The sequence below is a fragment of the Dendropsophus ebraccatus genome, chromosome 12 (assembly GCF_027789765.1).
Source record: "Dendropsophus ebraccatus isolate aDenEbr1 chromosome 12, aDenEbr1.pat, whole genome shotgun sequence".
NCBI classification, from domain to species: domain Eukaryota; kingdom Metazoa; phylum Chordata; class Amphibia; order Anura; family Hylidae; genus Dendropsophus; species Dendropsophus ebraccatus.
Window position 1 is genome coordinate 36,259,735 of NC_091465.1, and position 27,941 is coordinate 36,287,675.

Sequence of the window (27,941 nt, forward strand, 5' to 3'; positions counted from 1 at the left end):
GCCCTTCCCCATCTCCGTCAAGCTTGACAAAGTTACAATAAGCTCCTTTGGTCCACTGCAAAAAGCCCCCCTCCCCATCATTGTACACAGTCCGGCCTGTGATGGCCTGAATGAGCAAACACAGTGCCCTTTGCACAAGGCCCTACTCATCAGCCTCCTCTTTCAGTGGGGGGAGTGAAAGATCTACTGTAAATAATAGATTCCAGGAGGGAAAGGCTTTCCGCGACCTATGGCTATTGTTTAGAAACCTTCATCCAACCAATGTACTATTTTAGGAGCCATTTAACATTGACATAAAACATATTCCTTCTAGTTATAGCACTAAGCCAAACACAAGGCTGGTCTTAATGCAACAGACCACAATAAAAAAAATACATATTTCTGAAGACAATATAACAACTTACATATCAATAGCAATTACACAAAAAGTGGTCAATAAAGGAATGACAAGGCCGACAACATTAGATATAGTTTGGCTTTCTATACTGCATAACCTGGTCTCAAAAGACAATCCTTTAATATAATCGGCTCTACATGCAATATTAAAACTTTAAGGGTACAAACCCACTTGACTTATTTGCTGCGTGAATCAGTCTTAAAAATAAGCAGGCAAAACGCAGGTTGGCTTTATACAATTGTTCTGCGTTAAAATACGCAATTGCGTATTTTTGAAGCGTGAAGCTTGTTGTTAGCAAAGCATCAGTTGTTAACAACCTGTGCGAAAAACGCATGTAGCTTCACGCTTCAAAAATAGGCAATTGCGTATTTTAACGCAGAACAAGTGTATAAAGCCAACCTGCGTTTTGCCTGCTTATTTTTAAGACTGATTCACGCAGCAAATACGTCAAGTGGGTTTGTACCCTTAAGACAAGATAAAGAGTATCGAGGAATAAAAAAAAATAACCACTGAGTATTAAAGGGAACTTATTTTCATGCTGTTTGAACCATAAAAAAGTCAACGGGGCGGTGCCCACGGCTTCTGCCTGCCCTGTCGGCCTTGATTGATTTGTCTCCTCCTATACCAGAGTAGAGAGAAAGCCATCAATCAAGGCTTGTGGAGTGGGAAGTAACCACCAGAGACTGCCATAATGACTAAATAAGCATCAGGGTTTTCCATGTGGCTTTCTAGGTTATGTGAGAGAGGGAATGGGCAGACAGACTCTCAAAAGCAGTTTTAGCTATCTTTAGTATGGTGGAAATTACACTACAAGACTTAGAAAACTTCAACAACTCACAACCAATATTACGACCAGACTTTCTTCTTGTCAACAAGTATATTCACACCGCAGACATATAACAATGCCTACTATGGATGCACAAAAAGAATCCTTAGCTATTTTTGTCAATAACAAAAAACAAAAAAAAAACAAATAGACTATTTTTCTACTGTTAGGTTGTAGGTTTGTACAAAAACGTACATTCCTTTATTTGTTTGTAGAGGGGGAAGGCTTGTCTGTCATCGAAGTAATTTCAACATTTTAACAATAGCGAATTGTCATAACAGATCAAGATGTGGGGGGACACGTGGACCAGCCAATTTATGCCCATAAACTTGACAGAATGAGATCTCTTGGAAGCAATAAGAATTTAAATTTCCTAGTACGGTCATTTCAAATAGGTTTACATACCCTCGGCTTAATTTTAATTCCATTGTATGTAAAACACCATCCCCTTTATCCTGCCACAGCCCTGTGAATAATTTACCAGTCTGTGCTCCGGCCTGCTTCTATGGCTCCCGGCTACCTGATGTCCTGCTCAGTCAGTGTGCTGTGCCACCGCAGCCACCAATTAGCTGAGTGGGACATCAGGGAGCAAGGAGCCACAGAAACAGGCCGAAGCAAGGACAGGTAAAGTATTCACCAGGCCGCGGCAGGTTCAAGGGGACAGGGTTTACATACGAGTATGTAAACCTGTTCAAAATGACAGTACCACCAATCATAGCGGCTTTCACTGTGGAACTTGCAGTGTGAAACCTGGTGTGATCTAGTATGTGCGAATCCACCCTAAAAAAAAAAGGTAAAAAAAAAAAAAATTAAAATAAAAATGAAGATGCTTCTGCTGGGGTAGGGGAAAACATAGAATGAAAACTTTACCCATATTTGCCCATATTTGCCTAGTCCTGGTTCTCCAATTGAACTTTCAGTCCCCTGATCTTCTGTCTTTTTCCAGTTTCTGAGAGAAGCGCTTACTGAGCAGGAGCTGCCTACTCAGCCAATGACCACAGTAGGGTCCAGTCTTGGTCAGCGATTGGCCTAACAGGAAGGTCCTGGTACAGGTGCTTATCTAAGAAGCAGGAATATGAGAGAAGCTCAGGGTACTAAAAGGAAAAGAGTGGGATTTGCGGGGAACCTAAGCCAAGTAAGTATTAGGTTTTTCTTTAAGAAGCTTTAAAGGAAAGAGAATATATATTTTTTTACATTACAACACACTGTAATACCATTTTAAACCCAGAATTAAATAATTCAATAGTAGGTACCCTCAAAAACATTAGCTAGTAGAGCATTTGCCAATCAGTATATAATTTAGCATATGCCATGTAATCCTTACTAGACACTAATTTGGGGTGAATTATCCAGTTACAGTAGCTCGACAAGCATTAATGCGCATCAAGTGACTGAAGCTGCAGGTCTCAAAAAAAGTTAAGAAAATCTCAATCCATAAAAAACACAAATGGAACACATGTTAAAAGGAAGTCAGGTCAGTACTAGTTCACAGATGAGCCAAAGGCGTTGAATTTGTCACAGCAGAGGCACTGCGGTTGTAAGATTTTACGTCTTATTCTTTAATGGTTGATGACAAATTTAATATCTGCTGGTGACATTTCTAGGAATATTATGAAAGGCAGAAATTTCTGAGAAAGAATATACTAAAGTTTAAAAAAAAAGTTAAAAAAAAAAAAAAAGTACCCATTACAAAAGATGCCACAAGAAAAGAACTTCAGCCGTTAGCAGAAAAAAAAAAAAGAAAACAAATAAGTATAGAAATAAAAACCAACCCATAGCTCCTAGACTGTAGTATTTCCTACTACTCCCTTTGTTGCAATGCTTACAGATTTCCTCTCCAAACCACAACTATACATAGTTGAGTGGGGGAGGCCAGAGGGCCCGAGCTTTGTGCTGAGGTAAAGCAGTTTTAAGAAGCGGGTATGATAGGAGGAAGAAGAGTATCAAACATACATACACATCTAAAGCCTATTACCCTATGAAGCACTGCTCACTCTTAACCTACGCACAAGCCTGAACCCAACTACACAACATATGCCAACCACAGAGATATCTTGAAGTAACCACCCATGACAGTTAACCTCTATTAAGAGGCGACCAAATTGAAAGTATAGGAGATTAGACAGATTGCAGCTAGCCATCCCAGTCGTGGTAACAGAAACACATTATCACCCAATTACCCAAAAGTAGAGCAATACGAAGCCTCAACTGACAAACCGCTCAAAAAACATACAACACAATGTGGGTCTCCGAAGCCTGGGACTGATCAAGTCTCGAGATTGTAATGTATAGCCTACTAAGATGAAGCAGGCCTCCTCGGGTTAGGACTCAATATTTAGAGACACTGTCTCATGTCGTTATAAGAAGAACGGTTGTAACCGCACCATAAAACCAACGCTGTGATTGAGACATATTACTTTAATCAAATGTGTTCCTTTTTGATGAATAACAAGGCTTGCCACCAGGGGTGAAGTTCTAATATAAAAAGCAATGGGCCATTTCACGATTAATTTGCTATAAAAACGTGACTGTGGATGCTGATAAAGAGACAAAAAAAAAAAAAATTATTAAAATTGAATCAGTGATTCACACTTTTTATCCATGTGGTCAACTGTGCATCCACGATGGCTCCTGTCCGACCCAAGCAGATGTTTGTTTCATAGATAACTTAATGAGACTGGAATGCCTAAACCAATCATTTCCTAGTATAATTGGCGGCTTGTATCTTCTCATATGAATAAGGACGGTAATAAAAGTCCTGTGACTATCACCAATGGCTACAATTACAGCTTTCATAAAAGGTCATCACTCAGCTTCCTACACCTCAAAACAACTAATCTAAATATTAAGAGGAGCTCTCCAGGACCATAAATGCTCATGCCAACAACAAAGGTATAAAATGACAAACAGTACCCCCCCTATCAATCACCTGCAGCGACCATGCCAACAATGCCCGATCCTTCAACAATCTTTAAATCTTTAGTTACCGATTCCTGTTGACATGTAATGACTGTAGCGGTAAAACAGAAAGTGGTGGCGGGAGGTGGAGTTGGGTTTACCAGGAAAGAATGAGCACTGGAGCACCAGGGGTTGGCAGTTCAAGGTTTACTCTTACCAGTTTTTTTTAATCCCACCGTCACCAGTTTGAAAATACATAAAAAAATTAGGGTTGAGCAACCCTTTAAAGGAAAATTGGTTACTCTAAACGACTGAAGCATTGCAGAAAACGTCAGAGTTTTAGCTAGGAACATAGCTCCAAGTCAATTGGGCAGTCCCATCAAAGGAGCTTCATCTTTGTCTCAAGAGAACCATAGTAGGGTATTACAGTCATGTCTGCCTGGCCATTTGCCACTCTTCACTTGGTCTAGCATTCTGATTAGACACAGGTGGGTTGAACAGTGTTTTGGGTTCTACATCAATAGGCTGTGTTCACATTACATTTGAGCTGTTGGAAGGTGCCTTCTTTTAGTGAAATTTAGGTGTAAAAGTGATACTTAAAAAGGGCCAAAATTTGACATTTACAGAATAGCCACCACCAAACAGACTGTGGCATGCTATTTAGATATCACAGTGAGCTCTGTATAAAGGCATTGGGATCTGAAAGTGTTAGCATACTATGGACAATGGGGGGGGGGTGGGCACCAAGTCCACACAGAGAAGTAGCGATGTCCGATCATCAAGATTTTGTAGGTTCGAACCTTCCGCATTTCATTCCCAATGCCTTCCCGTTCCGTGGGGAAGGAGGAGACAGTCCGAGTACCGCCTGGAATTCCGGGATACAGACTAGGTAATAGGCTGTATCACGGAATTCCAGGCGGTACTCGGGCCGTCTCTTCCTTCCCCACGGAACAAGAAGGCACTGGGAATCAAATGCAGAAGGGTCGAGTTTGATCGAACCTACAAAATCACAATGTTCGATCATCTCTACAGAGATGGACTGAAAAGGTGGCTATGCTGCACATGGTAAAAACGATGAAACTGCATTATGTGAACAGAGCCTAATGGTTTAAATCTAGGCTGTTGTGCATGAAAATGGAGGGCATATTGGGGGGGGGGATTAATGGTGCAGTTTGTTTACATCATTACTAAAGTCTGTGTGTAGCTACAAAATAGCCCTTGCACTTCTCCATTAAACTGGTATACATACAGTACCCATGCAGACCAGCTTACATCTTCTATCATACTGGCCATAAAGTTGGTCTCCCTTTCTCACACCTTGGTAACATCCGTGAATAAACAGCCAGCTGTGAAGACGTTTCACACCATTAAACACTTACATAAAAAAAAAACTAAAACAAAGATTTATAACCTCCGAGTTGTGAGATCCTCTAAATGTGACATAATATGAAGATACATAGCGCACCAATTAATAGCCGGCCCATTGCAGGAAGGAGCGCTGCATTATTCATTGTAGCTACACCTCACCCGTACCGTTACCTTTTACAAATGGCAAAGTTTTCATTTTCTTACTCATCATACATTATTTATAATGAGCCAAATTAGAAGGAACGTGCTAATGAATCATCCTCCTCCTCTCATTAAGAGTCGAAAGCCTGAGACATTAATACAGCCGAGCTATGGTGAGGTGTTACACATGTAAAGATAGCGTGTGCTAAATCGAGAAGCGTTAGACTGTGGGAGAGCAGAAATTCTAAAGCACAGGTGTCTGAATCAATTCTACCCAGTGATATAAAGGAGCGGGATGTCTAATTGTTTTACTCAGCCCAGTGGAGAACTTTGGTCTTTGGAAAGACATGCTCCGTGTTGGAGACATTACCCCCGCAGACTGAAGACAATGGGTGGGGGGCTTCTCAGAACTCTGCCTAAGGCATCATTGATACGAAGCACATGTGTACAGTGATGAGAACAGATGTAAACACAAGGAGGGGAGCAACGAATCTAATAAATAATAAAGAACCGCACAGAGGATTTCAGGTAGAGTTATTTTCTAAAAAAATTAAGGGGGGTGTCACATTGTTATACCCCCCGGTAGGTTTAACTTTGGTCTAAACCAGAATAAAATTTAAAAAAAAAAAAAAAAAAAGTTTACCCAATATATTTCATTCAAAAGGGATAATTCTAGATACAATCACCAACGCATTTTGACATTAATTTGAATCCCATAAAAGTGAATAGGCAATAAACGTTTTTTTTATTTTTTTTTAGAAATGCTGCATATTAAAAAAAAGTTACAAAGTTAATAAAGTAAGCCAAGAACACAGACCAGCTTCAATTGTATTTCATTAAGATATGAAATCTGAACTGCGATTGGTTGCCATTAGAGATAAGCGACCTTACAGTAAGTTTGGGTTTGCGCTTTGCTCTGCATTAGAATCCCACGGTAGAAGATGGATGCAGATGAGAGATTCAAATGCCAAATCGTCGGCTTTGCACAAACCACAGCTTACTGTAAGTGCACTCATTTCTAGTTGCTATGGGTAAAACGGTGTGTGAACATAACCAAAAAGCAGTAAGCTAGATCTCCTATCGGGATCATGTGTGGGAGATTATGCACTAAAAGAATACAAAGTTTCCAACAACAAAAAAAAAAACACTGTCTAGTCATAGACTAGACTATGAAATGAAACTCATAAGACCAATGTACATCAGACTGCCTGTAAATTCTTACACTGTCAGGGCCTTGTAGTTTCAGGCTCTTTTTGGTTAGCAAAAAAACCTCTCGAAAAAAAGGCAAAATGTTAAAAATATATAAATAATATGTTGCATAGCACAAAAACAACAACAGAAAAGGCCTATAATATTTATACCTTCTCCCCTCAAAACATACATGAATACAACATAAATGTACACATACACCCACCCCGGCCACTGTTAACCCCTCGTTGCCCATTTTTGATAGCCAATAGATCCATGTCCCTCTCCATCTGGGCACTGGACCATTGTTATAGAATAGTCAGCCTATTATCTGTCCTTAAGTGTCAGTAAACATGTCACATAATTAAGGCTTGTATATCACTCACAGGAAGTTTTTGCATTGGTTAAGATATACAGAGGGTGATGACAAAGTGGTCGGCTAATAAGCTGCATACCCCAGCTAGTGCTTTCTACATTAACCCCTGCACCCCAAACGGGTACCTTAAAAATATCCAGTGCACCCCACAGCTAGGGCTGCATAGCAGACGTCATCCTAGCAACTATACGATTCTCTCATATACATCCTATTATTCTTTGCTTTGTTTGAAACCTCAAAATCTCTCATGGAGACAAGGTGTCAACAAACAACTACTGGCCCAAGCTGCGGTGATAGTGATCAACCAGCTGACAACCTTGTTAGGTCTATGTAACTAAACACACTTTTCTATAGAGCTCTGCAGGACATGCACTTGTCCCAATGTACTAGTATATAAGATTTCTTGCCAGGACAGAGCAGGGCAAGAAAAGCACCAAAGTCAAAATCATAGTGTGGCCTGGACTCAACATCAAATCTGCATGAAAAGAGGGGGAAGGGTCAACCATTAAGGGTGCTACACAAATAGCATTAATGCAACTGGTACCTGGTGCTACAACCTGTACATTCTGAGTTAAAAGAGCAATTGCACAGCCTAACAAAGTCGACGAAACAAATATACGCTAGATAAGCTTTGATGGCGTCAAATGACAGGTTATTAAAATCACTTTACATGGGGACTCGCATGCTTTTACGTATAAGAAAATGCAGTAAGGTGAAAAGGTAGCGGAAATAAAACCCAGTGCCAAGAGCAAAGGCGAAGCCAAAAAACTTTTTATACTTGCATCTTATCTTGTTTTATGCTAGTAAAACAAGTTTCCCTTCCCTCACCCCTCAAGCTTTCCAGAACGAGAAATCAGAGCAGCATACAGCACATTTGGATTGATGGATAACTGTGTTCTCTTGTATTAAACTTTTTTTTAGCCCCCCAAAAATATAAATAATAATAATAATAATAATAATAATTATTATTATTATTTATTACTACTACTTTTATACTAATATTATATATAATTTATTTTTTTATATACATTTATCTCTAGTGAAGGTGTAACACTTCTGGAATGAATGAAAGAGTAAGGGTACATTAGCAGGAAGAGGTTTACCAGCACCTTAATCCATATAACCAGAAGACTCCCACCTCCTCCTGCCCGATCTGGAAGCAATTACAGACCATTAAAGTGAACTGCCTGCCACTAAATTTAACCCCAAACACCAACACTTGCCACTTCACCCAAATGAAGGGGGATTAACTATACCAAAATTATAGCAACACCACTAAAGTAACTAACTCCTTCACTGGATTGAGCAGTTTCTATTGTCTATACCCGTACACTCCATAAAAGGAAAAAAAAAAAAAAAGTTTGCCGATATAACATAAAAAACATAAATAAAAATATATATTTGCTTATATGACTTTAATGTATAAAATAATCAACATTCGAAGTCACTGAACTTGTCAGTTTCATTGTAGAATCCAAAATCTTAAAAAGTGAACATAAGGCATCCACATACAAATTACAAATCCATTTTGGGGGAAAAGATGATGATTTGTGCCATGTTATAGAAAATATGTTTCGTAGGAGGTTTTGTCTAAATATCTCGTTGCACTGTGACAGATCAATGAGTCAAATACATACAAATGTGAGCAAATATTCATATAAAGTCCAGATGGGATGTAACCAGTTAAACAACCCCCCATATCCTTCTTCTAACAGCCCATAAATAAGTCACCTCAGCCTATTAGTGCTCCCTGCTTCACTTCAGTATAGGAGGCCCTGCTCCAAATCCCAGGAGCCTCTGACAGGGCACTGGCAAAGGTTACCCAGCTCAGGTCAGCTGGGAGGGGAACCTTCATTTCCTGAGCCAGGCCAAGGGCCGAGAAAGAATGAAACAGACTAATCACGGCCTTCCTCACAAAGGGAGTCCAGGCCAAGGGACTGGCTTCCATTACGAAGACTCTCATACCAGGTGCCACCAATAAACAGGACCATTCCGTCGCTGGCATTAATCAGGAGTTGCCGCTAAAATAGAAAGCTATATTAAAACCACTTAAACACTGTTTGCAATAGACTTCACCTTCTCCTGGCTGAGCAGGCTGCTCTGTACTGCTGGTAAGAGGATCTTCTTAGTCAATAGAAGAAGAATTGTACTTCTATAACTGAATAGGTGCAACTTTGGGAAAAAGTTCTTACATGACACAAAAGTGGCCCCAAAAACTTTGTTTTTTCAGGTTTGCAGTTAGTCTAAGATCACTATATATTATTTAGAACCACCACATGCTTCACAGCAAGTCGGATAATGCAGGCCAAAAAGATCATTCTTGCAAAAGCCGGCAAACACAGTTAGATGAAGACAGTAAGAAATGGCCATGGCGCTGAATTGGCCTCTGAAGGGTCTACTGGCATTGTAAACTGGCTACAAAACCAGAAGGGCTACATGAAAGCTATTAGTTGCAATACCACCGCTTGCCTTTAAAAGCTGGATCCAGTCCTGGAAAACAGAGAAGTTTCCCAAAACGGAATCCACGTGGGGCAGAGCAGGATAGAGTTCACAGGCAGCTGGGCCCTAGTGCAGACTGAAAAAGGACAGGCCCTAGTGTAGACTGAAATTCCTCCATGGACACACCAATAGAACCCTATTGGATACGTATTTTTGAAGATGCAATCCGCAAAACTACACTTTTTGATTTTTGCAGATCTGCAAAAAAAACACGGATGGAAATTTGCGAATCACTAATTTAAAAAAAAAAAAAAAAAAAAAAACACAGACTGACGTGTGAATAGGCCCGAAGTGGCAATACATACAGAACCATATTCACTGGACTGATCACTCTGAGACTCTGTAACTGAACAGCTTACAAGGGCAAGGAGCATTGTTGTGTTCAAATATATCAAGATGTCAAAAAGTGAACAAAAAAATAAAAAAAAATATAGAAAAAAAGTTTACACCTTTATTTTTCCCCTCTGTACTGATGATTCTGAATTTTTAATCTTCAATCTGTAGCCACAATTGTTGCTTAAACTGAACCAGAATGTGGGTGGAGGGAAGTGCAGCAAAGGAAGATATGAGTGATGTGTGTGAGGCTCACAAGTCTGTCGAGGACTGCTGTATGGAAACAGCGATAATTCATAATACTAGTAGTTCCGTACCTGTAATCACTTTACCCTGGGATCTGAATAGATTTTTTCCAATAAGTGTTTTGAATTAGAATATTTAGGGTCTGACTCAATTAAGGGAAATGGAATGATCATTTCCTATACACAAAAGATAGGTTCACATAACATTTCTTTTTTTTATTTTTTTTTAAATGAAGTCCATCATTTACAGTTCAAAATTACATCAGTCATTTTGCATTTTGGACGCCTGTCATTACAGTTCTGGTCCAGTTTAGGCTGACTGATTGCCCTTTGGGTGTATCTTTACTATTCAATTAAGTGGACTTTAAATTAACATTAGAAAATGGACAGTGAAAAAAAAAGCGTATGAACAACTAAAAAAATAAAATTAAATAAATAACGTCCACTGTTTTTAACAAAAGACATCCAAGAATAATGGTAAGACCATGTCCGTTGTGTAAAACACTGTGCATTGGGCGGCCGTCATTCGATTGACTTCAATCAATTCCAGAAATGGAGGTCAATTAAAATGTGGTAATGGACGTAATAATAATAAAAAAAAAAAAGTCTTTTCTCTCTCTCTTTTTTCTTTTACTTAGTTTGAACATAGCCAGAGATGAGTCAATTTACAGTAATAACGAAGCAAATTGTTTTATCTCGGCAATCTGCTCATCAGCCGGCTGCCGCTCCTCCCCAGGTGCCTTAAAAAAAAAAAAAAAAATAATAATAATGGATACAGTCCTGGTAAACTTCTCCCAGTTTCCCAGGACTGGATCCAGCTTTTTCCAGCACTCAGGGAGGAGCGGTAGCGAGTTAAATGGCAGCAGGCTGAGCGGATTGCCGAAATAATAAAGTGATTTGCTTTATTAGGGTATGTTCACACTGAGTAAAACAGGCTAAACTTTCCGCCGTAGAATGCCACCTGTCTCAGTGTCCCATAGCCTGTCTATAGGAGAGTGCACGCTCCTCTGCAGCCGCCACTCTCCACTCAAAGAAATGACATGTCACATCTTTGAGCGGAGAGCAGCGGCAGCGGGGGAGCGTGCGCTCTCCCATAGGAGAGGTATGGGACACAGACAGGCGGCATTCCGCGGCGGAAAGTTCAGCCTGTTTTACTCAGTGTGAACATACCCTTACTGTAAATGTGCTCATCTCTAAACATATCCATAGAAAGACTGCAGACGTTCTTTTCATTTTATTAATTGAAGTTTTTATCAGATTCTCATACCAATACACTATGACTCCCCAATTGCAGTATTGGGTTGAACACGATCTAAACCTTTACGGCACCAATTGCGGTGACAAGAGTCTGCATTGGATAAATCTCAGTAACTAAGCCGCCATCTTGAAATCAATGTTTGCAGAGCACCCCCCAACTCCCTGATTTGAATATCATCTTTCCAGTTATGTAACGTTTCTAAGTTTACATGAATTGCCTTTATCTCAGCTCCAGCTAGTACCAGGTCATGTGCTTTACAGGTCTCTTGTATTTGGATCACTATTACTTCACACCCTCATAGTGGATTTTGATCTGTGTAGGTGAGGAACCTGTCAATTGTCAGCTCAGGACACTAGACACTAAATAGACAAGTCGGGATGATGGGACAATAGTTCTCAGCGACTTCTCGTTTGCACATAATAAGAAGTGTTGCCTATGAGAACATTATAGATCTATATGGATTTTAAGTCTTTACACTTCCACAAACATATATACACCGTGTTTATGATGATGTCTACATAACTCAGCGGCTTCAAGGATCCTTCAACTATGGACTACAAGAGAGACTGCATTCCTTAACCCCGTCTTACCTGGATGGCACAAATATGTGAAGAGCTGCTGTACAGCAATGTAACCACAGCTATAATGAAAAGCCCTGACTCAGTGTACAGGAATATACTGTAGTCTACTGTAAGATGACGACAAGGTGAACAGCACTTCATTCCACATCTGAGAACACTGAACTGTCAAGTGTGAGTAACGTGCCAGATATGCCATTACATGAAATCATGAGAATTTCTGATACCATCAAACAGGGGAAAAACTGTTACATGCAAAGTTTAACATTTTCTGCTAATACAGAAGAAAAAAAAAAGTCTCCCCCTCCGCTCTTTACATGCACTTTTAAAACCACTTTCTACTTTCATCACTAGGTTTGTAAGGCAGCAATGCGGGGGCTGGAACAAGGACGTGCAGCCCTCAGTATACTATTTTTTTAGCTTTAAGTATATGCTTATATTTTAAAGAGTACTGTGTATGGTACCTAAAGGGGGTCGGGGGTGCTAATGTCTATCATATCCATCTATCCAAAAAACATATTTAGCTATAACTATATTCTAGGAATCGTTACAAATATAGTAGTAACCATTAAATACAAAAAAAATAAAAAAAATTGTAAGTCACATACCTTGAGCCATAATTTTTTTTTTTTTTTTAGATTTTCACCCATCTATGTTGCTTTAGAAGACTTATTTGATGGGACCAATCATACTTATCCATAGGGCCATTTGGGGTTAGAGTTATTTACTTAAAGTGTTTGGTGTTACCCTAACGGGCATACAGAGATAGACCTTTAGCTGGCACCGTACTATTGTCGTAGTATGTGGTCACAGTTGCTGCAGTGTACAGGTTGGAGGGGGTTTAACCATCATTAGAGAAAACATCTGTTGACCTGTCCTAGGCTGCTAGTTACCACACTGCGGTCTCTAATCTTCCCTTCATCTCAGGACTCCTAGAACACTTGGGCCTCTCTTGTCTAATTTGTTATCTCTCTGCTAACTGACCCCTTGCAATTTGGTTTCTGCACTTTCCAGAACCTGCTCTTACTAACGTTATAAATGATCTGACGGGTAAATGTATTGTCAGCTTCTATAGATCAGCAGCTCCTCCTCTGTATGCTTCACTGTACTGGCCATACAGAGTCTGTTCTTTCCCCACCTCTCTGACCACTCTTGGCTTATGTTCCATTCATGTCCCTCTATCTGTCCAGACACTAGAGACTGATGCCACCACCCTGTGCCAGTCACTGCTCTACTTGCTCACTTACTATAGAATACAATTTAAAACGTATTCCTTCTCACCCACAAAGTACTGCCCCTCACTACATCTCAGTCTACCATCCTACCTATGGTCTACATTCTGACAATCTACACATCCTTCATAATCCAAACTTCTCACTCTTGTGTTAGGGCCCTATTCCACGGGACGATTATCATTGGCATAATCGTTAACGATAGACGATCTCAATGACCGCTATTGCGAAAGACCTGAAATCGTTCACCCATTTACATGGAATGATAATCGTTACTTATTGCGTTAGTCACTACACAAACGACGTCTTATTCAATGCGAACAAGCAACAATAAAAATAGGTCCAGGTCTTATTAAACGATTTCTCATTCGGTCGTTTATTGTTAACTGCTATTCAACCGAACGATTGTGGCTTAGATTCGAACGACTTAACTATAATCTGCAAAGAAGTAAAGAGACAGCATCCAAAAATAGTGAAAAAACGTGTAGCTTTATTCACCAAGCCATGCAACGTTTCGGCTGTATTTTTGGATGCTGTCTCTTTACTTCTTTGGAGATTTTTTTCGAACTTGATCCAGTCTGGTGAGGTGTGCATCTGTTATTACTTCTTCATTGATCTTCTTTACTCAAGTGCTGTTGGACTTTGTTGTTTAACTATAATCTGGATGAGAATAGTCCCGTGGTATAGGGCCCTTAGACTTTTCTTGTGCTAAACCAGTACTCTGGACTAAGAAACCTCAGACCATCCAGTTTTAGGCAGGTCTATTGGGTTTTAGATATATATTGAGTCATCCCATTATTTATTAGAACCTCATTTAACTGCCCCCCCTAATATACTGGCACCCTAATACATGACGTGTATGCATAGTGATACTTGCTGGATGACTCACTTATTGACTCATTTTTTAGTAGAAAAGATGCCTTGACCATCAGACAAAAAAAGCACTTCTTTACTTATTTATCCCATTTCCCCATAGATTGTAAGCTCTTGTGAGCAGGACCACTTTCCTAGTACTGTTGGTATGTAAAATATTTGATTTTCTCTGTATATATACCCTCTGCAGTATGTTCTGAAGCTATAGAGAAATTATTAAATACTAAGTTGCAATGCCTCTCACTAGTGCCAAGCTATAACAGATCAGTCATGTCAGACTGGTGTCGCCCCATTGGGACTCATGCTGACATCTTCAATAGCGTTGGTCCCTACCACAACTATCAGTCCCTTGGGAGTATTTCTAAATTCTACAAGTCAGCAGTCACCTACTTAGAGGACCAATGTACACTGCACAGCAGGAAGAAGGAGGTGCACACCATTTCTCAGAACAAAGAATCACCTAACAAGACAGTGTGGTCTCCGCTAAATAAATAAATAACTAAACAAACAAACCAGTTTACAGTCCCATATACCTGATGTATTTTATCTACATGTGTGGGTTTAACACTATGGGGGAAAAAACTGCAGCAGTAGGAAGTCTGCTAAGATCCTGAAAATTACACTATTAATCTAGAATGGCTACACTTAAAGGCTATGTTCCCAAAGGCTATGTTCCCACACAGTATTTTGCAACCAAAATCAGGAGTGGATTGAAAACACAGAAATGCTATGTACACACACTGTTGAAATTGAGTGGATAGATGTCATTCAAATGGCAAATCACCGCCGTTATTTTAAAACAAGGGCCGTTGTTTTGAAATAATGGCCATTATTTGCCATTAAATGACATATATCCACTCAATTTCAACAGTGAGTGAACATAGCATTTCTGTGTTTTCAATCCACTCCTGATTTTGGTTGCAAAATACTGACCAAAGTACGGTCTGGAAACATAGCCTAAGAATAGACAGAACTTTGCAAAACTTAAGTTCATCATTACCTCCATATTCTCATGGGTAAAAATTACAACTTCCTACTAGCGTTATATAGGTGTGTAAAATTGATGCTTGCAGGCGTTTTTTCCTGTTGAATAAATGTAGGAACTAGAGATTTAAAAGAAAAGAAAAAAATGAGAATACATGTATTATATTTTTATTCCCTACATTTATTTATGTTTATATTATGCGTAGTAAAAATATCTAAATTTAAAAAAAAAAAAAAAAAAAAATTTAACCGCTTGAAAATGATGGAGATCATCGAAACGTCGCGTCACTTCTTATGCTGTGTTATGTTACTTCACTGAGGAATAAATTTCACTAGTTTTTTCACCGAATTTTGTGTGCTGCGGGACATATATTATTGAACTAGCTATCTGAATCCTTGGTCGGGATTACCCGCTGGCACCACACGCTGTTGCCGGAGTGCTGCTCTATATTACTATTTTTTAAATTTTAAAAACAAATTTTTTTGAACAGTCACTTCTTTCAGTATAGTCACCTTTTGTACACAGGACGTTTGCCTATTGGCTGTGCTAGTACATAGAGATGATGATTATGAAGTAGTATAATCAGGAGTACAGAGGTAAGCAATGATTACAGTCAATTCATATTGTATGCATCATCAATTAATTTAGTGTACAAACACACCCACAAATATTCATCCGCTGTACTGTACCCTTAATGGCTGGGTACTGAAAAGAACAAAATGTTACACACAAGTACACCACACCTCACACGTGTGGCAAGCCTGCTCTTCCATCCCACACCTAGCATCATCTCATTATGCAGAGCTCTGTGATGATTAACTCTGGTGAATGGCCAATCGCCTCCTGTGTTTAACTAGTACATTGTGTCCTCTTACAGTTCCCTGTTCCCTATGATTAAGATCTGGAAGTTTGTGCAAATTATCTGTGATGTGACACTTTGTACTGTACAGATGAGGAGGCCGACTGGATTTGGAAACAGGTAGAGAATGTGGTGCGTGTGAGAAAAATAAAAGAAGGTACCTGGAGCTGGCGGTGGTGGTGGTGGTTATATAATTGGGGACAGATCATTTACGTATAACGGACGGAACATTTATAAACAGAACACAATTAGATGTCATTTCAAATGGTCTCCAAATGAGAGGCATTATCGAAAATTGCAGGACAAGTTTTTAAAGAGATGATGCGAGCCGCTAAAAAGCCCCAGTCTTATCAAGTGCCATTTACTATCCGTCTAATGCCGGCAGCGAAAATAATTTTTTTTTTTTACTTTTTACGTGTTCTCGATATAGGAAACCAACCGAGAAAGGTCTCGTCGATGATGTTACTTTATGGCTGGGTTCACACTACGTATATTTCAGTCAGTATTGTGGTCCTCATATTGCAACCAAAACCAGAAGTGGATTAAAAACACAGAAAGGCTCTGTTCACACAATGTTGAAATGGAGTGGATGGCCACCATATAATGGTAAATAATGGCCATTATTTCAATATAACAGCCGTTATTTGCCATTAAATGGCGGCCATCCACTCAATTTCAACATTGTATGAACAGATCTTTTCTGTGTTTTCAATCCACTCCTGGTTTTAGTTGCAATATGAGGATGACAATACTGACTGAAATATACGTAGTGTGAACCCAGCCTAAAAGGTGTATTTGCAAGAGTCAAAGAATCAACGGGAAGTTACATAAGTTCTAGCTAATTTCTAAATGGGTGAAGCTGTATATGGTAGAATTCTATGTCATGACCCTAGAAGACAGGGATGGGGAATGTCCAGGCCTCTACCTGTTGCAGAACTACAATTCCCATCATGCCTGCTGGACAGCCGAAGCTTTAGCTTGCTCTTAGGTGCAGGATCTGTTCCGTTTGTGGTGGGCAAGTATGACCCACATGAGAACATATACTGTGCATGCAGAGGGTTTGTTCATGTACAAGTTCTTTCAAGGGTCATGAAAACCACTATCCAGGACATGAATACCCAAGCGTGCTGTAGAAGTGGCCCGCAGATCTACTGAATTGCCCTAACCACTGGTGAAAGTGTGGGGGTGGGCACCTCCAATGCAGTCAAATAGTGAATTTACAATGGTCACCAGTAGTACCACAAAAAAAAAGCACTTGTTTGCTAAGTTTATACATTAACAGCTTTAAAGGGGTTAGAAAAACACAACTACTTTCTTCCAAAAACAGTGCCACACCTGTCAATAGGCTGTATATGGTATGGCAGCTCTATGGGGCAACTTTTTAAAAGTGTTTTTAGTTTCTGTAGCCAGATATATAGTAAAATATAAAATGTGCTACAAGTGTTTTTAGCATGTTTTCTTAAAATGCAGTATCCCGCCAAATAGGTGTTGTTTTTTTCCCCAGTAAAAATTGGAGATCCCTTCTAGGGTATCGAAGGAGTGAGGGATGTAGATTGTGCTTAATATTTGCTGAGGTCCGATAGTTGCAATATCCAATATACTCTACATTTTTATCCTCGATTTAAGCTACATACACATATCGGTACAATATAATGTGGATTCGTCAGTGTTTTCTACAAAGCACATACTGATGAATGCTAATGTCTAAAGAACAATGAGATAATCCTTAGCATCTCATTTAAATGAAGCTGGGCTTATTTCTGCCTGCTCAGAATTATCGTGATTATCCAGCATCTCTTAACTTTATTAGTCAATCACACTAAATGTATAAAAGACGCTAAACTCTACAAAGACTGAACACCATGATCATTTTACAGGCCAATTATACAAACTTACCTGTGATGTTCAACAGAGTCATTGTCTGGAAGATTTGCTCCACACACGCTGCATCGCTCGCTGAGGTTTCTACCTTCATTCTTCATGCCAGCTGCAATTTCACCTAGCTTGTTAAACAATTCTCTCTGAATGAAGCCTTGGGGAAGAAGTCCACCATAAGCACTAAAGTCCATTGATACAGCCAGTGCTGGTTGCATGTGAAGAGCAGACGCCATAGATGTTGGTACACTGATCATTGATTCGCCTTTATGATTTGGTAGGACGGAGTAGACACTAAGATGTTTCTCTGCATGGGCAAGGGCATGATCTTGTCCAAGGTGAAAACCTTGACTCAACTCCAAGGCCTGATCGGGAGCATTCTCGTCACGGCTAAAGGAAAGGTCGCGAGCGCTTGTGATGACACTACTACGGGTTGGGGTTCCGGGACTCTCCTTGGCTTTTTCATCTGATTTGTCTCCAGCAGATGCACTGGATTCTGCGGTCAGGCTATCTTGGTTGGTGCCTTCATCGACCTGCATAACTTCAGTTTTCACCTCTGCAAGTCCTTGAAGTCTGCTTGTGGAGTGGAGGTCTAGTGCATTTTGTTGCAGTGCTCCTTGAAGCAACGACTGGCCAATGGTCATTAAACTATCCACAGCAGTCTTAGTAGGGCTCATACCAGAAAGTCCATATGACGTTGACACTGATGGACTCTGATCCACCAAGCTCTGATTGCCCATGCTGGCATAACCACTTTCTTCACTGGAATGCTTTGCGTTCAACATGTTTTTGATGAATCTAGATTTTCTGTCTTCTTCATCATCCACCGCCCTCTCGCTTGTACAAAGTTCTCCATCATTCTCTTCTGAAGCTTGTATGGTTTCTAGAATCTTCAGGCATTGCTCTTCTAAATACTCAATTTCTAGAATTTCTGCTGCGTACAGCAGGTCATCCAGGTCTTCCACCTTGGCCTGCAGAGTGGCAGTGTAAGCATACTCCAAAATCTGTTGGAAAGTCTTTGGCGACAAAAAGTCCAATGTGTAATGCTGGCTGCTACGGTGGAAGAGGATTTCAAACATTTTACTGGTACAAGCCAATACTGTCCTATGGGCATGAAACTCTTGAGTATCCACCATGATCACCACATCACAGAGCGTCCCCGCCAACCGCATCTGGTTGGCTTTTAGGAGAAGCCCTGTGGGGTGATTGGGGTTCTGCAACTGTATCATACCCATATTAGTCAAATCCATAAGTCTCCTGGGGTCTAGTCATTAGTCTCTCTGTTGCTTGATATGGTGGGCCAAACTCTGAAACCAATGGACCTATGAAGAGAGTAAAAGAAAAACAAGAGTTCAGTCACTAAATAAGTCTTATATTCTAAAAAGATTAGTTTTTTTTTTAACCCAAAATGTAACTACCAATAACTTTATCCTATACTTGTACCAGGGCTGGCCTTAGATGTGTGCAACCTGTGTGGTCATACAGGGTGCCTAGCTCTGCATTACTTATGGGGTGCCATTTCCCAGTAATCTATGGAAAACAGAAGCAAAGCTTATATGGAGTAGTTGCCGTTTTACTTGTAAATTGTCTAATTTTATCTAGGCATGATTTGACACACCATAAGTGGGAGTCAATATAAAATACCGTACAGGGTCAACCGAAGGCCAGACCTGAATAATAATACATGACTAGATCAGTCTGGGTTACTAAATGTTATTTGAGATCTCCCACAGTCGTCAAAAATACTGAAACAGGATACGTTATTTTACTTAAATACCACGATAAACCGAAGCAGAACAGAGATTTCCTATGTCAAAATAGATCTAAAAAGATTTTTTTTTTCTTCCTCTAGGCAGACGTTTGTTCAAATAGTACCAAAAGTTTTCTTAGCCATGAGTGACCTTATAGTCCGTGTCACATGATGGAACTTGAAGATAATACAAGAGACATAAAATCTGTTGAAGGACAGGGGTCAGGAGTTCTACTAGATAGAAAAGATTCAGAGGAAGAAAAGGTTAGTAAGTGGAGTTCCACAGGGATTTCTGCTAGGAGCAATGATGTGTAATGTCTTCATTAGTGACATAACAAATGATTGAGAAGGAATGTTCCCCCCCATCCCCACCAATGGTAAAGATCTTGACATTCCAGAGGAGGAAACTAAGAAGGAACATAGGTAAATTTACAGATCAGAATGTAAAAACTAATCGGGACAGGAGATATGTCTAACAAGCCATATTATCGACAAATACTTCACAGATCAGGGGAGATATAGATATATATATGACAAACAAAGCATGCCAAGTACAACCAACAAAATGATGGTGCCATGACCAGATGTTCTTATACAGGTAAATAAATTCATCACATACCAGAACCAGTTTGTCAATTGGCGCATTGGGTTTACGTAAGACTGCAGGTCAACAGAAGAAACCATCCTAACAATGCACACAATATAATACGTCTCTCAGGGTAAGATGAGATCTGCCTCATCCAGAGAGTCATCACTAGTAGTCACAGCCTGTTAGCCATTTCACCCTGGATCTGCCGTCACTCGCTAACATATATTTGGCCTGAATCACGACTGACAAGTCATCAGGCACCAAATCTAAATCTAAAATAAACACGCAAACCTATATCCTAGGTATAGTAACTTACTACTAAAAAATACATTTGATCGACCAAGTCTCTCAATGGCAAAAGGCTTTCTTGGAGGCTGCAGTCGTAATATACTAAAGTGCTCAACAATGTGCCGCAATGGTTTACAGAAACAATACTTTAATGGAAATAAAAAAAAAATAATAAGTTTGTGATAATTTAAGTGACCAATACTCAATGTCAAATCAAGGTACACATGTAATGGGTCACTTTCACTAAAAGGGTAAAAGTTTTTGCAAATAAATTCATATTTGCCATAAATACATCAACAAGCAATGAACGTAATTTGTCGGGTACGGGTTTCCAGTCTATAACAGAAAGCAAGCGACTTACATTTTCGTTAAGTCCCTACACTTGTAAGGATGTATACATTGTATAAATTCTAGCAATTACTAGATATATTTGTGGTTGGTGGACATCTACTTTGCCATGTCCAGCGTGCACACACACCAACCAACAACAGCCATAGACACAGGTTTGCTTTGCTCAGTAACAAAAGAACATGCAGCTAGAGGACTCCTTTATTAGACTTGTCACCCATCATCTGTGTCTGACAACTGAAGTTTGCACAACAAAAATACGCAGCGTGAAGCTTCAACATTAAACCTGTTGCACTGCACCTTAGGAGGTAATATCCTATGTACATTATAGAGACGCTCAAAAAATTCTGGAAGACAATGAGATACACAATGACTATAGGATTCTCTATCCTACAACATTTTTATTATTAATATTTATATTAAAGTCCTTGATACAAGTACAACCTGGGGACCAGACATAAATCCCCCCCCCCCAAACTCATGTATAACACAAAGCCACAGATTCCAAACCAAAGAATATCCTAGAAAGTTAAAAGTTAAAGGAACAGCGACCTTTAAAGAAAAAAAAAAAAAGGACTGAATATTCATACACGACATTACTAATCAATATAGGTCATCAGTTACCGAGAGCAGACTGGCGATTTCACAAGCCTCCGTCTAAAGTCTTCTTTACACTCATGTTAAAATGGTCTTTTTTTTTTTTTTCTATATGGCGATGATGAAGCATCCGGTCACTGCAGTTATTACCAGTGCTCTCATATTTCCCAAAGATTATAGGGTACTGCGCCTTTAATTGGCAACATTTTCTCTTTAAATACTCCCAAATGTAGTAGAGCGCCTCCCCATGGTCACACATGAGGCAATCTAGTCAATTACTATTTCCTTCAGAGAACTTTATGCACACACCAACAGGAGTGTCAGGATGAAGATCACCATCATCGCTGGTCTATATAACCAATGCAAAATGTTTAATTCATGCCTAATTCAACACATATTCTAGAACCAGCATACCAGTCTGCTACTTATAGTCATACTTTGTTTACATGTAAAACACTACATATAGGTAGTGGAGCCACATAGCTCTGCGACATCTCTGTATGTATAGCTGGATACTCAGATAAAATGCAAACTTTTCCATCTGCAGCTTCAGATCCGACAGAATATTCATTCTAGACGTCACCTGTTCTACTGAATGGTCCCTAGATAGCAAATGCCATTAAAACCCCATTACTGTATGGACTCCAGTGACTTGATGGAACCTCATCCAAGAAGCGACCATAGATATTCTCCTACCTCCATAGACTAAAGTGCCTGGTTTTACATTCACAACATGAAGTCAGAACGGATTGTGTCTCAAGTTAGCCAACATTCCTACAGGTCCGAGTCAAACACTATCACATATATCCCAAAATATAAAAAAAAAAAATCCACAGTGATGGGCGGTTTATAGTAAATGATGGAGACAAGCCACAAAAGATGCATCAAGAATGGAAAGAAAACACAAATAAGTCAAGATAAAAGGGGTTAAGAAAACAGACCCCCCCGCCCCCCCCACAATAGCGGCTGGTTCTATTGTGTGGCCAAAGGCAAGAATGTTTTTGTCTGTAGCAAAGTACAAGGCAGTTCTACTGTGTGAGGGTCAGAAGGATGGAAACTAGAGCCGGACAAAGCAAGCCCCAAATAAAGAAGAAGAAGGAGAAGAAGAAAAAAAACAAAACCTTGGTGATGTCTACCGGATAAAAAGCAAATATTACCTCTGGCACTTTAACATACCTTGACACGGTTTTAAAAAGTAAACACCTGCATTGCTTATCAATCAGTGTATAAGATAATACAGGGGAATTGATTACTGATTGTAGGAGGAAGCTCTCTCTCTCTACAACCGCAGCTTTAAAGAGCAAAAAGAAAAAAGTGTTACGCCTAATTTATGATGTGTTAAAATATGGGCTACAGTTCAGTCCCATCCATAAAAGAATTCTATTTCTGCCCCACTTTATGGATGTGTAAGCATTTTGACAAACAAACTGTTAAGTCCCTGTTAAAACGACACGAGCAGAGCCAAAAGAAGAGACAATGGCAACAGCAGCAAGTTACAGCACCCATCAACGGAGAAGCTGGATATCATCTGATCAACTCCAATAACCCCCCTATTATAGATACTAAGGAGGGGGGGTGGGCTTGCTCTAACAAACTATATCCCATGTATTCACAAGATTGTGCTCCCTTTCACCCGAGCTGGGGGTTGCATCCATTGACAGAGCTTCTTTTGATGACTTAGAAGGGTTAATGAGTCAACTATTAAAGCCCTTTATCAGTGGTGTATTGCCCAGCCTCGGTTCCCTTTAAACCTTAGGCAAAACTAGTTTGGGGGAAAATTATACATACAAAAAAAAAAAAAAAAATCAATGTCAGCGTTATTGACATGAAGATTAGATGACGGGGGGGAGGATTAACCCTCGCAAGACCACACAGATGTAAGAGTGGATGCTTTATGAAAATGAATACATTGTTTATAGTCCATTACTGTCTATGGGCAAGAATAGGTAAATCATGTGCGCAGACAGGAGAGGCTGCTTGATATTCACACACGCACAATAATGTGTTTTTTTTTTCTTTTTTCGGATCTGTCTGGCTAACACATGAAATGAATATCTGAATATTAAGTGCAGTAAAGCGTCCAGGGCTCAGTCTATGCTGCTGCTGCTGCTGGTCAGCCTGGGCTCATCCATACAGAATACCAAATAACCAGCAGAGGGGAGAAAAACACATTTCCCCAAAAAAAAATAAAAAAAATGTTTTTTTTTTTGTTTTGTTTTTTCAATGAATCCAGTAAATAGGAGAGAATGATAGGTGTGTGTATATAGAAAGTGCAGGAGGTGAAATGACCATTACAGAATGAATCAATACACAAGAAAAAAAAAATTCAACATATGAATACAAAGAGGGACAGAAAGCACTCTATTAATCACATATTAGGTTAATATTGGAAGAAAAGAGGACAGATCCCTTCCTCCTCCTCCTCATGTCCCCACTGTCTTGCATTTAGCAGACATAAACAAGTCATAATTATGCATGCCACATTTCCCTGTCCCCTATCTCACAGCACTAGGCAAAGCAGAGCACCAGGCTGCACAAGGAATCCAAATAGGCTGCCCTCTAACACTGCCCATCAGTAGCATCCGAGACGGATCCTGAAGCGACAATAACGCATATGCGATCCTGACCTGGCCGTCAAGGCTGCAAGGAACTTTTCCTCCCCCATCTAGAATCCAAGCATCTCTCTAAGTTGTATCCTAGATGGAAGAAGGCTGACAGCAACAACTTGTCGGAACAAACATGCAACTTTGTAGCGCTGTATGGATGAGGGAGAAGAGGAGGAGGATGGGTAGTATAGGCAGCAGCTGCACGCACTCGGGATGAAGTTGGAGCAGGTTACTTTAGTGCACTCACCTGTGCTGCTGCTGTGTCTTCTCCCCCGGCTCTCTCTGCAGGCATGTATGTATATAGGGATGGATGGAGACGAGATGTGTATATATGTAGATGCCAGTGAGGGGAGATGCGCTGTTAAAGCAGCAGCAGCCGGCTCCGGCAGTTCACAGTGCCCGCTCTCATGCTCACTAGCTCCTCTCTCCTTTAAGGTTAGCAAATCAACACAGCGGTGACGTCACGCTCGGCGCCTGGAACACATGCCTCTCCAACCCCCTCTCCTCTCCCTCCTCACAGAATGGATCAGCCCCGCCGCCATGTTTACTGCTGGCAAAGGAGGGGAAGGATGCTGCTGAGTGCCTGCTACTGCCTGTCAGTCTGGATGGAGAGAAGAGGCAGCGGAGGCTCAGGACACAGGTCTGGTGTGTACAGCTGACACTGAGGGATGACTACTTGTTGGGGAACTAGAAGTCCCAGAACACCATATATATATATATATATATATATATATATATATATATATAATTTCTTTATGGAAAGGGATGAGCTAGTGTGTGTAATGTAGCTATGTGTTAGGACGGGGTTCATATTATTATTTTTATTGCAGAAATGAGAGGAACTGATAAAATGTAAAAAATATTAATAATTTATTGTGATTTAGAGATGGTGTTCATAGTTATTGGCGTCATCCACGAATCTGACGATTAAAGAGTTAAAAGGCTATTTACTTATACTGTAGTTTTGTTTATATATTCATTTAATTTTTTTTTTCATAAATCTAATATATTATTATTCATAAATATAAATTTATTATATTTTTTTTAATTGTAAATATTTTATCTTTGTATTATATGTATGCTATATCTGACACTGAAGTTTATGCAGGTTCTGCTGAGATCTTATTGGGAGCAGGATGAGAGTCCACTCACTCTACTTATTTCTCAGGTGTCTGTATGTTCCTGAGGATGACTATAACCCCCTCCCCCACCCACTATAGGATCCAGACCAATTGTGTTAATTAATTTACGACTCCTTTTAGGGTACAAACACACACGGCATATAAGATGCGATACGCAGCAAATACGCAGCAGATTAGATCTAAATAACTGAACACAGCATCAAATCTGCTGCGTATTTGTTGCGTATCTGCTGTGTATACGGTGTGTGGGTTTGTACCCTTACAGTCCTGAAAAAATTCCAAACAAGTAAATGAGTCGTGTTGGACGACGTGGTGACGGATCGGCAGAATTGGGTATGTTTATACGTTCTTTGTCATTTCTCTTTGTTTATTGGTAGCCTTTCTGTTTCTTTGTATGTGTTGCACAGCTAGACCTACACTATCATGTAACACCTCTTATAAGTATAACTAGCGTCAAGTGGCATGACTATTGGTGTGTTTACACAGAGAGATTTATCTGACAGATTTTTGAAGCCAAAGCCGGGAATGGACTATAAGCAGAGAACAGGTCATAAAGTAAAGACTGAGATTTCTCCTCTTTTCCAATCCATTTCTGGCTTTGGCTTCCAAAATTGGTCAGATAAATCTCTCTGTGTAAACGCACCATATGTAGCACACATTCACATGTAGCCACCATATGGGGGGGGGGGGGGCTGCTATATAAATCATATAGTTAGTAGGTGTTTGACATTTAGTAAGCCTGTGTTTTTTTTTTTTTTAAATTGCAAGGGTTTAGTACTAGGGATGGTTCGAACCGAGTTCGGTTCGGGTTCGCACGGACCCAAACCTTCGGTAATGATTCCCGCTGTCTGCCCGCTTCCAGCGGGAGGACCGTCTGGAAAACTGGGATATAGCCATAGGCTGTAACCCAGTTTTCCAGGCGTTCCTCCCGCTGTATCCGCCCGCTGCACAGAGCGGGCAGACAGCGGGAATCTGATGCCGAGCGTTCGGGTTCATACGAACCCGAACCTCGGCAGGTTCGGACCATCCCTATTTAGTACCTCATATACAAGGCGTTTTCAGTGCTTCTGCGGTTATCGAGCCCCCTTCACACTGCACAGCTTTCTCTCATTCTCTCTATTTCAAGGGGTGAGACCAGGGCAGGGTAGTTTGCCAGAAGCACTAACACAGTTACTGCCTGTCCATTACTTGTCTGGTCAATCAGAGCAGATATGGTGCTGGTGGAATAGCACTGGACTAAGCAGGTTGTCACTGTGCTGGGGGTAGATTTGCAGTGCACTATTATAGATATCATAGGGAGGTAGAAGGTGTTGCTACCATTGCTGATATGAAAAGAAAGCCTTGATTTACCTTTCAGGCACAGTGAGGACCCTCTGGAGGATAGAGGCAGGCTAACAGATTGCTATTCACAGCTTAAGCTCTCTCTTCTGCGCATAGCCCAAGCTAAGTCTTTTCTCCACTTTCTGTGTTCACTCTTGCTGTATATGTGACTAGAGACAGATTTCCTCTAATAACAGGAAGTGAAGAGCAGATTGCAGAGAAGGGAGCCACCTAGTGGACGAGCTTTTTTTCTGGGTCATTTTTGGTAAATGAAGTGGTTTACAAATATGTTATAAAACACATAAAGGGAGAAATGTTCATTAATTATTATTTTATACAGTGTTGCAGTGCATATGTGTCAGGAAAAGGTCTCAGCTGGTAAATAAATTAATATATATATATTAATGAGTGTAATTATGTTTTTTGTTGGTGTGGTCATCATAAGGATTTGTTCTTTTGCTGTATGGAATAGCACAGACTTCTGTGCTATTTCAATAAAAGTTTTGTCCGAGACAATATGATAACTTGTTATCCTGCTGGGGTTGCAAGGAACATGTCAGTAAAGTATACTTACCTGTCTCACTCCCCCAGCGCTGCCGGATCCTTGCCACTGTCAGTGTTTTAGTGAAAACTACAGCAGTATTTTAATGTAATAATGTGCTCTATTGCAGTCTATAGGGCATTGACTGATCAGTGCACACAGTAGAAAAAAACCTCCATAACGGAGTAGGAGCATACAAATAATGAAAATACTCATTATTTACAACCTGGTTGTGCAAAAAAAAAGAAAAAAAAAAAAATTATTTTCAGTCACCATTACAGCTGTATTTTGGTATTATTTTACAGTGTGCGAACATAGCCAAAGGCCATGTCCACACGACGGCAATAATCACAGAGCGGTTCAGTTGCTGCTTTTTTTCCAGGAAAGAGTTTGGCCATGGCATGGGTATGCTTTAGTCTTTTTGAAGCCAAATCTGCTGAATGCTACAGGGGTAAAAATGACTTTCCATTCAATGTAACACCTTCTTGTAAGTTGCAGTTTTTGTCCTTTTAAAAAAAAAAAAAAATATATATATATATATATATATATATATATATATATATATATATATATATATTTATTTAAATGCAGAATATATGATTTTTTGCATCTGTGACTTCAGTTGGAAAAAATACATATCATAAGGCTGTTGAATGCAGCGTCGCAGATGCTGTGGTTTACTGTAGAATCCAGTCTTCTCATTGCCACCTGTGTTGTTCTTGTATTCTACAGTGGCAGAACCTAAACACTGGAACACCTGACTGACCAAATTACCATATGTGTACCCGCCCGAAGCCTGGAATCACACCTGCACATCATGGAACCAAAT

At 40.0% G+C, this 27,941-nt stretch overlaps 1 protein-coding gene across 4 annotated transcripts in view; it reads right to left on the minus strand.

Moving 5' to 3' along the window:
* The window catches only part of ZBTB16 (zinc finger and BTB domain containing 16), a 105,192-nt gene extending 80,652 nt beyond the window's left edge, over positions 1–24,540 (minus strand). The window contains exons 1-2 of one of the 4 annotated variants that reach the window (XM_069948745.1): positions 24,357–24,540; positions 17,953–19,253 (exon numbers count right to left, since the gene is read on the minus strand). In XM_069948745.1, the coding sequence (XP_069804846.1) occupies positions 17,953–19,181 (1,229 nt within the window). In that variant the 5' untranslated portion in view covers positions 19,182–19,253; positions 24,357–24,540. Of the gene's footprint in view, positions 1–17,952; positions 19,254–21,530; positions 21,654–22,679; positions 22,768–24,130; positions 24,225–24,356 lie in introns of those variants that run through there. The other 3 variants (XM_069948747.1, XM_069948748.1, XM_069948746.1) reach the window with 3 other exon arrangements.
* Positions 24,541–27,941: the final 3,401 nt, after the last annotated feature.